General features: G+C 40.2%; 1 protein-coding gene across 1 annotated transcript; it reads right to left on the bottom strand.

Moving 5' to 3' along the window:
• Nucleotides 1-427: 427 nt before the first annotated feature.
• LOC117395480 (troponin I, slow skeletal muscle-like) lies at nt 428-3,809 on the bottom strand. Its single transcript, XM_033994404.2, has 6 exons — nt 3,675-3,809; nt 3,074-3,205; nt 2,639-2,728; nt 2,287-2,463; nt 2,009-2,117; nt 428-1,340 (listed from the first exon to the last, which is right to left on the bottom strand). The coding sequence occupies exons 1-5, from the start codon at nt 3,681-3,683 to the stop codon at nt 2,013-2,015; spliced, it is 513 nt and encodes a 170-aa protein (XP_033850295.2). The 5' UTR covers nt 3,684-3,809; the 3' UTR covers nt 428-1,340; nt 2,009-2,012.
• Between the last annotated feature and the right edge of the window lie 8,858 nt (nt 3,810-12,667).

Below are 12,667 nucleotides of genomic sequence, written 5' to 3'. Positions count from 1 at the left end.
TAATCAGCAATATCAAAAAGTGAAATGTACTGCTTAGGTCCAGTCGTACTACCTGAGCACTACAGACACTAAGAAGTAGACGGAGTACAATAGGTAGGGTTTGTACTTAAGTACTACCAGGACTTTACTGATTGTTAACTGACTGCTTGGTTTCTGGCTGTACTAAGTGCAGCAGTATTTAGGAGTACAGTACAACAGTAATAAGCTTAGTTGTGGTGCCTGGTTGTTGTAGTGGTGTATTAAGTTGTAGTTGCATATACTGTAGTATCATAACTTTGGGGTGGTCCACACTGTTAAAGAACCCTGTTCTTGTCATTGTCTTGTCATACATTGGATTTGATTCATAATTAGGGAGGGGGTAGTTAAATAATGCATGTGATGCATTTGCTTAAGGTACTGCAGTGAAAAAAAGGAAATACAAAGATGATTTTAGAAGAAAAAAAACTCAACACATTTTATTATTGCTGTATTATGCAGACAGAAATTCCCTTGGTGTAACATTTGGTCATAGCTACGCTTTATTTGATCAGATTAGCTGAAACAAACAGTGACATTTCAAATGTTCACCAATAGCAGATAGTAGAGAGAAAAGCAACATTGTTTCAAATGAAATACCGATAATACCAAACTGCCATTTGAGGGTTGCTGTAACATTCTTACTGGAAAACACACATAGCCAGCACTTAAATCAATAGTCCTTTTCTAAAAGACCCAGATTAAATCATAATGATCTGCCAAAGTCGCTACGGCGCTATACAAATAGCAATAGAATATAGTGCTGCCATGGCTATGGCAGCGCTCTAATCAATTTATTTCAGGTCTAAATGTCTTCCTGTAAGCTGGACATTCTGCTCCTAACAATCTAAGATATACTATGACCAGTCTTTACACTGAAACAGAGGGCTGTGTTCTTAAAAGCACGACTGTGTCAGTGAATGTAAAGGGACTGCATTTTACTGACACAATAATGACATATGAATGAAGCCCCAAGACAGCTAAATTTCCTTTCTGTGAAATTAGAGGGCAGCAGTATCTAATGTCAGCTGTCAAACACAGTGCAAAGCTTACTGGTTGATGTTTTCATGGTTTATGTCCATTACATTGGACAACCAGGATAAGCAACTCCCTGTCCTGGAAACAGCAACCAGTTCAATATTATTCTTGGGTGCAGTCCCTACTGATAACAGACCTTATGATAAACAGAATATAAAGCAAACACAGCAGACGAAGTATTTTTTTGCAGCTAAAGACAGATTTTTTTTTAAATATCCACTGTATCAATTATACACAAGCACAGGTTCAATACGTCAAGGTCCACCCCAGGTTTCACCCCACGCTATCTGAAAAACAAAAACAGGTTTTTTTTTAAATGTATGTCAAATTAAATGGAAAACATGTTCCTTCAAAGAATACTCTTGGGCCAACTTAATTATTAATAGTGAATAACTGATGCAAAACTTATAACTTGTGGACAGCCCTGCATTTAGACAGCATTAAATAAAAATATATTTTCATAGTGTGTGCACCACCTTTAGGGTGGCTCCTAACACAGGCCACTTCTGCAAACGAGACATGCCTCTGCAGGTAGTGCCTGTGTAAACATTCATAAATAAAAAATCTATTTGCTAATGCCTGTTTTATTGAGGACAGACTGGAGTAGACCTGAACAAGCAGGTTTCAGTTTCATTCAGCTTTAAAAAAAATCCTGATGTGTTGTTTTCTGAAAACCGCGTTGAAATCCAAAGACCGGATTTCTTTAGTGTGAGTAACCAGCAGTTACGTACCATGTATGACAACATAATACAAATAATATAAGTGTTATTTAATAAATCGGCAGCACATTTTACCTTAGGGTCTGTCTCTAAGCAAGGTAGGATTGTTGTAATGAGGCTGGTATAAAAATAGCCACTGTTGGGATCATTAAAATGAGGCTGCTCCCTGCAATACCGCAGCCCCATCCTTGCTTCGCCACTGAGACCTGACAGATTAAAAGATGTCAGCTACTCACCCTCCTATTGTGGGGGGACAGATGCAGCATCAAACATTTTCTTCCTGCCCTCCATCCCAGACATGGCTTCCACATTCTTCCTCCAATCACGCACCTCCACTGGTCTTTCCTGAAGGACAGAGGGGTGAGACGGGTCAGGGAGGTGGACTGTTAATCCGTAACTCTAAAGACTGCTTTAAATTTTACGATTCGGAGGCAAATCTACAAGAATAAAACACCACCCTGATAAAGCGTTCTGCTGCTCAGTGACACAAGAGGTTTTCCATCAGTAGCCCTACCTTCTCAGCATCTTCCTTTTTGACAGACTTGAGGTTAGCTCTGAGGTCCATGGAGACCTTGTGCTTGGAGCCCAGCAGTGAGCGCAGGATGGCGTCTGCAGAGACCCGAACTCTCCTGAGATTGGGACGCTTGAACTTCCCTCGCAGGTCGAACACCTTCAAATTCAGATCTTGGATCTGATGAAGAGGGGTGAAGCGAAACATTTACAGGGTTTTCTATTCTATGTATATTGGTCCAAATTAATAATAATAAAGAAAAAACTGCATTGGCACGTAGCAAAACTTGGAATAAGTAATTGAATGTGTTACAGGTGGTGGATTTGAAAATGGAACATTTGATCCCAGCTCATACCTCTCTGGTGTTGTGAATGACTTTGGCCTCAATGTCGTACCGCTCCTCATCCACTATATCGATTTTGGAGTGCAGCTCCCGGCACAGCTCCTGCAAGGAAACGTAACATTGATACAGACCGGTAACTTAGTTAGCAGAACAGTGTGGTTGAATTCAAGCCAGAAAATGTGTGACTGTCTTTTTCTACAGCCTTCAATATTGGAGTACACCCAACCTTCTCAAATTGACTGGCAGCTAAACAGCATTGCCCAAGAATACATTGTGTGGGGCTGCGACTCAAGCTACTCCCTGCTCAAAGAGATATAGAAGAAAACGAAGGAATCAATACTACTGGAATTGCAAGGAAGCTATACCCATATGCTTTTTCTCTTTTTCTCAATACAGCATTGTGTTGGGGCTGAAGAAGTTTATCTGCGATGGCTCTGGGTTGCTCACCTGCAGCTCTCTGAACGAAAGGCCGCCAGTGGTCTGCGGAGGGACTCTCTCTGTCAGGTAACGCTTCTTCTCCTCCTCCTTGTCAATGATCTCCTGCTCAAGAGCTTCTTTTGCCCTGGCCAGCAACAAGCTCTGCACAAGGGGAGGGGAAGGGGGGACTCTTCATGAACACCATTAACATAGGCGCCAACTCCGTGGGTGCTCCGGGGCTCAAGCACCCATGGTGAAAAATAAGCCGGTGCTGAGCACCCACCCCATGTTTTATTAAAGGTGATTAATGATCTTTTAAAAAATCTGACTTTCAAAAAAATGTCCTCCATTGTGCAAATACAGTATACAGTATACTATACAGTTACGTCAAACTGCAGTGTGGGTGCTTCTCAATCAGAACTGTTAAAGTGTTAAAGTCAATCAAGTAATGGGGTTTTATGTAACTGATTTCAATGTGCAGAGATTAAAACATCATCGGGAAATGCCAACCCCTATGCCGTTGAATGCCTGATCCATTCCACTGCCGTCATTGTTAACGGAAAGTTAAATAAGTCAATTGTCTTGTAGCAGCTATACGATTCCTGAATCCAGTTCATGTTTTCGCACTCACCTTGAGCATCAGCTTGCGCGAGGCAGTGATCTTGGATTTCCTCTGTTAAAGAAAAGTAAATAGAACCTGTGGTTAAAAAGTTGCACTTGAGTCCTTTTTTAAATCCATTGGTTGCTGGACAGTACAGCTGACCCAAATCCTTAGAAATACAGTGATCTGAGTTTAACGTCTAATGTGTTGCTTGCAACATTTGGCAGAGGCAAGACAGTAATATGCTAGTTACAGAATATAAATGTATAATGACAAGCAAGTAAATACTTTTTAATAAGGCTGTATTAAATATTATATATTGAAAGATAAATTGATAGATCTTACCTCTTGACTGCAAAGGAATTGAAAGACAAACAGTTTATTATCAATATAACAACAAACAAGTAAAGAAAACATTACATTTTACAGGAATGCCATTACAATACCTAGGTATTGGAACAACAGTATCTATCTAACAGGCGTTCTGCTGGTGCTATCTAGTGGCTAGATATTGTAATTGCAGTTTTGTTTTAAAGAATATTTTAGAACAGACACCAAGGAAATATATGTGATTATTTTCCTGCATATCCTACTGTACCTTGGCTTTCCTCACCATTGTAATAATGTCTGTGGTGTGCTGTGTATAACAATGAATATAAAATGGGCTTGCATACTTACTTTTGCTCAGGCATCTTGGCAGCTGAGGTTCACCCTAATAAGGAAAAAGAAAGTCAGTGCCTCAGTAACACAGTTACATGTGATTCTTTGACAAACGTTTCAACCAGAAGTCTTTCTCAATGACTAATTTCATATACCCACATAGTCTACTACTGAATGACTATTATGAGAATCTCAGCGATCCTTCCTTATGTACTAATTTGGGTAGTCTGCCTGTCTTGTCATTGTATCTTTCTTACAGTATGTTCGTACGTCGGATATTATTTAAGTGCATTTAGGTTTCCTTATCTTCAGTGGACTTTTATCAGGCTGAGATAGCTGAGTGCAAGTACAGAGAAGCCCGATACTGTGTCGCCTCTGCATAGCTTATCTGGGACACTTCATTAATGTGACAGGCAGCGCTCCCAAAAAGGAATCTTAAAAGCTCTCACTGAGGGTGGCGATGATGGAGGGTCGCAAGCATTCAGAGAATTCCAGAGAGATAACAATCCCTTTCTCCGGATCATTGGAGCAGCCAGCCAGCGAGAAGCCCACCAGCTCTGTGCAGGACAGCACTCAAAATAGGCCTTTGTTTGACCTAGCCCTAACGAGGCAAGGTATCTTCTCATGCTGGGAAAATACCAAACTATCGCAAAACTTCTTTCATCCAAATGAAATGGGAATTGACTGCACATCGATTTGTTTTATATGATAATAGTTCCAGAAATAATTACAGTACCACCCCTGTACCTATTTAATATACAGCATTGTATTTTACTAGAAATACCTGGAATAGGCTGGTTCCCTAAGGAGGTATGACAGATTTGAGTTGTTTTTTTAACAAATTAACAATTTAAAATTGGTAATAAAATATACATTTTTGTCATTATGATTCCATGAATAACAGTGTTTCTAAGTAGTAAATATGACCGATACCTTCCACACATATTAATGAATATTAATTAGTCTTATTATAATGAGCAGAATGTATCATTACAGCATGGCTGTTTATTCCATCCAAATTCTATATAAATGAATGAATTTTGAGCAAACTGAGTGTTAGTTCATATGTACTTGAACTGCAATGTAACCACAGGTAATGCATATGCTGATACAGTCGGACATGTCATGTATGGCCTATCACTTGCACTTATTACATATTCACGTTTTACAGTATTATACAGTATTATACTCTTTGAGTAGGGTGTAGGTTATAGTATTTTTAGTACTTTAATGAATAGATGTTGGCTAGTTAAATTGACTTAATTCTGAATGCGTCCTGGGTAGCAAGTGTAAGATAGATGCTCCATATGCAGGTTAATAAAATGCTACATACAGTATATTCACACATGTTTACTGAAATATTGAATCCCTAATGAAATACAGTATATATTCAAGACAATGTACCCCCTTTTTTAACCCTCTTATTCATACATGTCCCCCAAACTTCTGATTCCATTTCCCTGGAGCAGTTTGATTTTATGTTTTCCAGGACCGGAGCGCTGGATCAGTATAGTTCATATAAATGCATCCTACCTTGTCCTGGAGCAGACAGACACCGTCAGCAGAGTGCACAGAGAGATGGGGGGGAGGAAGGCTCAGGACTATTTAACACAGGCTTGCGTTGTCCCCCAAGCCCGTCACTGGGTGGTATAAATAGAAACAGCCGTCCTGTCGCACAGAGCCCTTTGTTATCCAACGCCTAAAATGATAAACTTCCCATGCCTTTGGCTGCTCAAGGGCTGTCTATCCACACTTGTGCTGTGTGGAGCCAGAAAAACATCTGGTACCCCCCTTTTTTTTTCTTCCCTATGAAACACGATCAGCCTGAATCCACCTTGTTCAATTTAACAAAGAAAAAGAGGAGCTCCTTCATGTTTCGAAATAACTCAGCCACGAAGACATTGTGTTGTAGTGACACCCTCACTACCTAAAGACCAGGAATGGGTGCATCTCACTGCACAGTTGTCTCTCCCTACTATGGCGTAAGACCCTATTTTGTGACAGAACAGGTCATTCAGTCGGGACAATATTTGTTTGAGAATAAAAACACTTGGCGTAATCATGTGTCACAGCATTTTGACTTGCTGGGTCTTGGCCTCGCCCCTTCAAGACACTATGTGCTACCTCGAAATCTTGATTGACATCTCTCGGCCGGCACTGAGAGATAGGCAGGGAGGCAGTTCAGCTGCCAACCCCCTGGTTGCAAGGATGATCCTGTGAATCAAAATATCATACCTGCAGGTGTATGCCAGAAACCTTGCATAGCTTTATATACTATGAAGAAACTTTGGTCATAGAAGAGGATGTCAACCAATTAAGGCTTGCTTTAATATATTTACACTAACACAGCATCTAACAACTTTGACTGGCATGTATTTATCTCCTGAGGTCCTCTGACCCACCTGAAATATATCATCTCATATATGGTATGTAGTTCAGCTTGTTCAGAACGCAGCTGACAGCCGCTGTAGATCAGTGTGTTACCGGGGCTGTGGATCCCACGGCAGTGCATGCATGCATGAGTCCCCATTAATCAGCAGGGTGTTAGGAAGGCCATGACCCCAGGGGAGCTAGTTGCTCGCAGTGTAATTAACTTATTTATGAGAGGTGCTGAGAGCTGTGGAGCTGATGAAAGGAATGCCAGGGAATTGACTGGGTCCCTCCCTGCTATACATAGACACAATAGCTAGCTGACCTTACCACCAGCAACGAGGGAGGAACTGTAATGGCTAATGCGCATCAGCCTGATGTGGTTTGGGAGAAAACCTCAGCTGACTGTGATGGGGTGACAGCTCGCCCAATTGGTGTTTTATTATTATTATTATTATTGTTACTGTTTTCATTATGATTTTCATTATAATTCTTGTTTGTTTTAGATTGGCAAAATACCTCCCTGCAAAATACATGTGAGAATGTGGCTGCAGCCTTAATTGGTTAATTGTTACTTATTGATTAATTGGGCTCCAGCCACAGACTATAAAAACCAGGAGACATGCTTTGTTTGGGGAGTGTGGTTTGGGGAGAGTGGTTTTGTTTGAAAAGACACAGAGTAAGTGTTGTCTGTAGAAATACTTGTTTAATTTGATTTATTTTGTTCCATGTTTTGTTTGAAAGCCTTCGTTTGTTGTTTATACCTTTTGTTTGGCCCTCGTGTCTTTTTATTTTATTTTATGTGTTTTTGTCAATTAAAATATTGAATTGACATATTTTAATTGTCAAGTTTGTTTGTAACATTGCAGGCAGCAGTTACATATTGATCCCAAAGACCTGCTGTTCGGCTTATTGTAACAGAGACTCCCAAATGTAGAATGTAACAATTTTAATCCTTTGGTCTTTGTTTTAATCCCACATACGCCAGCACCAGCCTGTTATAGCCAGTGACCGTGTGGCTGCGTCACTCGGATTAAAATACAAACCTGAGGGGGCTCCTGTTTGTGGGAGCATTTGTTCAGTTTTATTGTCATTTTTCTTCAGGTTTATTGTAATACCCTATCCAGTTATACACATCCAGCTTTTAGGACTCTTTTCAGAGTGGTTGACAACGGGCACCTCCGGTAAATGAGCAGAAACAGCTACAGAAAACAACAAAATAACAGACATCTACTGTACGTAGAAGGCCAAAAATAAATATTGTGTTGCTAAGGGATCTTATAAACAGACAGAGCCATGCCAAGGGTGCTCCAGGCCCAGTTCGAAGACTCAAATCCCCCCCCCCCAAAAAAAAAATTAAATATGAAGTAATTTTAAAAAGGGACCTTCTCTGAAGCAATGTCAGGTCCCCTCAATGGAAGAAAAGAGCAAGAAGGAAAAAAAAGAAACAAAAAGAAAACAGGTTCTTTACAGGCCCGGATCCCCCCCTTCGCACGGCCCTGTACACAGATAGATTGCAGTGGCCTGGTAACAAAAGCTGTGGGCAGAGGGCCCAAATAGGTAGAGGCTGTCAGCAGCATTCCTGCCCCAGAGTTACTACCCTGGCGCCCCTCTGAGGGGCACTAAATTACCCCCGGGCAGCTACACCCAAGCAAGGCCAAGTTCAACTGCATGGAAAATAAACTCTGAGACAAAGCTGCCACACATCGGCAGCCATCAGTAATCTGTGTTGGTGAGCTAGTGCAAGAGAGGCTACTGGAAAAGCTCAGAATTAGACACACTTTCCTTGTGCTGTACAGAGATACACAGTCACCAAAATGTCACCCAAATTAGCAAGAGACAAAGTTGATGTGCTCAGAAAGGGACGAATCAGGAAATGAAATCAGTCTCTGCTTGCCCTCTGTGGTCGGTTCAGTAAAGTAAATGTGGTTACCAGTACGGTCAGTGCAAGGGGATTGGAGTTTGCAGCCGTTGCTGTCTGTCTGTCTGCGTGAAGTAACTGTGCTGTGTTCAGTTTGTTACCAGGTATTCCCTGGAGTCAGGACCAATGGAAGTCAAGGTTAGGTTGAAAATAGAGAGTGGGGGATTTGTAATGCTTGCAGGATCAGGGAGAATGTTGAGCTGCAGAGCGTCAGGAATTGTTTCATGTAGGTCTGATTTACGTTAAAATTTCAACAGTGACTTATCACAGTCCGTCAGTGTTCTCCCGAAGAAACTGGGACATTTTACAACTGAAACTAATGCAAATCATATTCCTGTACTGTCAATCCTTACTGACAGGTTTCCCATTAACCTGCAGAAGAAGCCCTAGCAGAAGCACAACATTGACAGAAAGGACAATGGATCTGAAACCAATATTACACAGCTGTGCTGATGCAGACTGGTACTGATATGGTACCCTGTGGTTTGCATTGTGATATCAGTGGTAAGTCAAATATCAAAATGTTACCGGTTTGGTACAATTCCAATGGCTAATACCACTTGCCACCATTCCCCCCTTAGTTCAGGAACATTACCATTGCACTATAGGGGAGTCTAGGAGATACGTAAACCAAGACCCTGCCAAGCGTGTGAGTCACAAAAGAAGGCAGCCACCCAATCACTTACACAAAGAAACAGACCAAATTGGGGCACCCACGAGCAGTCAACCCACACCTCTTCAACCCATTGACACAGGGTGCCCCCTTATCATTTCCACAAAGCAGGCTGTGGGCTTGATCAAGGCTCCAAGGACACGCAAGACACTCCACAGCTCGCACAGCCCCGCGATGAATGAAAGACGATCCACGCAGGATTACAGAGGATTACTGCCAGGGCCACTCTCTGCGTGCTATTTCCAGGGGTGCTAAGTCAGTGGTACTGTATAAATATAGACCATGAGGGCACCATCAGCGATGCTGATCTGAGAAGCTAAGCAGGGTTGGGCTGCTTCTCAGATCTTAGATTCACAGCCTTTTACTCCAAAATGTAACCAATTGAAATAATCATATTCTATACATGAATTTCTCCCATTAAATCAATGCACCTTTGCACAGCCAGCTATCTTTCCGTCTGTCTTCTGTTAGCTCTATGCATCAGTAACAATGCCCAAGGTAGGTATCCTATGGGGAAGATTCTACTATGCAGTGTCTTTGCTGCAATACTTTACAATACATAATTTGTTTTCTTATTATGTATTATTTCCTTGGAATGTACAGTACACTAAATACTATTATATTAATCTACAGAACATGGTATAGTCCAATGTACCTTAGAATAGTGTATTAGTGTATTGAGATTTATACAGCGGTATTCTTGTACTGAGCAGTAATTTAATGGATGCAGTACCACAAATTACCAATAGAGGGAGACCTATATCTCCTTTTCAGAAAGAAGGCAACTAAGGGAAGGTGGATAAAGCTGAACCTCTGCAGTGGAAGAACAGAAGAGCTCTCTAAACACGAAAACGAGGGCATGACGTGTATTTATAAGTTTTGCTAGTACTGAGCTTTTTTATTTATTTTTTTGAGTTGTTTTTTTAGCAATTTGTGCATAACTTCAAAAACGAATTATAAGACAAAACAATTATTTATTGTAGTTATTGTATTTCTTGCTCTTATTGTATTACCTGTATTGTAACACTTGAAATGTATTTGCTTACGATTGTAAGTCGCCCTGGATAAGGGCGTCTGCTAAGAAATAAATAATAATAATAACAAATCATTGAAGTAGACAGATCATTTCAGCAATCCCTAACAGCAGAACATGTAATCAAAACAGATATTAAGGTAGAGTGGTTTTTAAAGGTTAGGTATCAGTTAACTTGTAAACCTTCAGTCTGCCGTGACTGTAGTTTCTCAAAACTGTTGCGAACAAGGAAGTAATGAAAGACGAAAGCTTACAACGTACACATGTATAGAATCCAGATGGTTATTGGTCTTGTTTTTTAAGATTATGAATTATCAATAAACATTTTTTCAGGTTAATCTGGAATCTAGTTTTTTAATCAAGGTCTGTATCTAAAGTTTGTATGCATGTATTGTATGGCTATATGGATAGACTGATGGATGGATGGTAATTGCAGTCATCATTTAGTTAGGAGCAGTGCTTTTGTGCACAGTACGTTTCTTTCTTGCATGAGTACTTTTGACATGGTCCCTAAGTCAAGCAAGATTCTTGAACAGTGGTCAGGAGGTGGGTGGAAGACAACATACAGCAAACAGCAATTAATTCTTATAGAAACATCATGTGTAAGTTTTGGGGAATGTTGCTTAAGTCGGTGTGGATATTTCATGGAACTTCGGCATTAACATCTATGTTTTTTTGTTTTTTTTTTAAATGAAAAAGGCATGCAGCGTCAAGAGGCATTTGAATGTATAAACAGTCTGCAGTGTTAAGACCTTTTCATTTTATAAAAGCTAGTTAATAATGCTCTTCTGCTTTATTCTATATAGTTCATTCTCTACTAAAAAATGCTCTGCATACAAAAACATGGACTTTTTAACTGTGAAGGAAGTAGTTGAATGTGACTTTACTTTACACCATTTTTCCCCACTAAAAATAAAACAAAAAAAGCTAGAAGGCTGTAAATAAAAAAAGATACAATTGCAATTTAAAAAGCTATAAGCACCTTCTTGCCAGTTTCTGTAACATTAGCAGTTCTGCAAACGGAAATAATATTGGCTTCCATGAGCTGTTTATTAAACACATATGGGACGCTGACTCATATACAGGCACATATGTCTGATCTGATAGTCTCCAGAACCCAGGACAAAGTAATAATTCATACAGACTGAGAAGTTTGAGCGGGATTGAAAACTACTCAAACCACTGCTGGCAATGATTAAAAACATTTTGAATGCTGCAAAAAATAATCTGGCAGAAAACTTTACAAGGTCTCCATAAGTAAGCAAACCTGTAGAATATACATCTGTTAATACATGATGTCATAAAAGGCAAATTGGCCCCAGTTTGAAAGAGCCTGACAGCTTAAAGATGCAATACAATTATATGAGCTCAGAGGGGTAGGCTGCTGTTTATCCTTCTTGTCATTATTATTATTATCAATGATATTATATAAATATATTTAATCTGTGGATAGCACAAGCATATTGCAAAATGTCCCCCAGTGGTACAGTTGCAATAATATTCTCAATACATCAGAAGTGTTGATGTTCCAGGATAATAATATAGTAATATGAATATATATTTTGTTAAAAGCTCCCTGGCTGTGAAGGGGTTAAGTCCGCAGCAGGAATCCAGCACAGCTGCAGTGTAGGCGATATGTGTGTTTACACCCGATAGCTGAGAATTTCTCACGCATCCATGAGTCAAAGCAGGCTTCAGACTTCAGCCCCTCAGTCTCCTCATGCCTGGCCTGTTTACCTCTGAGATCCCAGCCGAGGAAATGACCCCTGTACTGTAGACAGTCAGACCAAAACCTCTGAAAAGGGTCACGTCTTTTTTGAACACATCTGGTGTGCAGAAGCAGGCTGGACAAAATAAAAATAAAAAATTATGAGGAATAATTGGTTCATGTTTAACTAAAAAGACTGAATCCTAACACACATAGTAGTGCTAACAAAAGACAATAAACCCATTCGAACAGTATAAAACTAGCAGAAAAAAAGACCCACTCCTAACTGCAGTTGCTTCCTGCTAGTTTTATTCCATTTAATTGGTTTTTCTCCTTCTAGAAAATGTGCCTTTTTCCCTGCACTTCTTGCTAAAAGGGGTCCTAGGTTTATTTTCAGTTCCAGAGATGTATGCTTCACCAATGGATAGTCAATAGGAGTGTAGTGGTACGGTACTGACAATGCAAGGAATCCTGACTGGCAATGGTAGCACAAGGGCACTTACAATGGAATTGGTAGAATGGCCACAATGGTGTTTCATGATATCTTGAAATGTAATTTGAGGTATCTCTAAATGGGTCACATGAAACTCAACTCCTTCAAATTGTCTGATTCACACACTGTTGACACAAGGGCTGGCTAGCGTTTTATCATCCTGTC

Source organism: Acipenser ruthenus, chromosome 30 (genome assembly GCF_902713425.1).
Source record: "Acipenser ruthenus chromosome 30, fAciRut3.2 maternal haplotype, whole genome shotgun sequence".
In the NCBI taxonomy this organism is placed as follows: Eukaryota; Metazoa; Chordata; class Actinopteri; order Acipenseriformes; family Acipenseridae; genus Acipenser; species Acipenser ruthenus.
The sequence above is the reverse complement of the archived record's forward strand: the minus strand, read 5'-3'. Positions and strand labels throughout refer to the sequence as shown.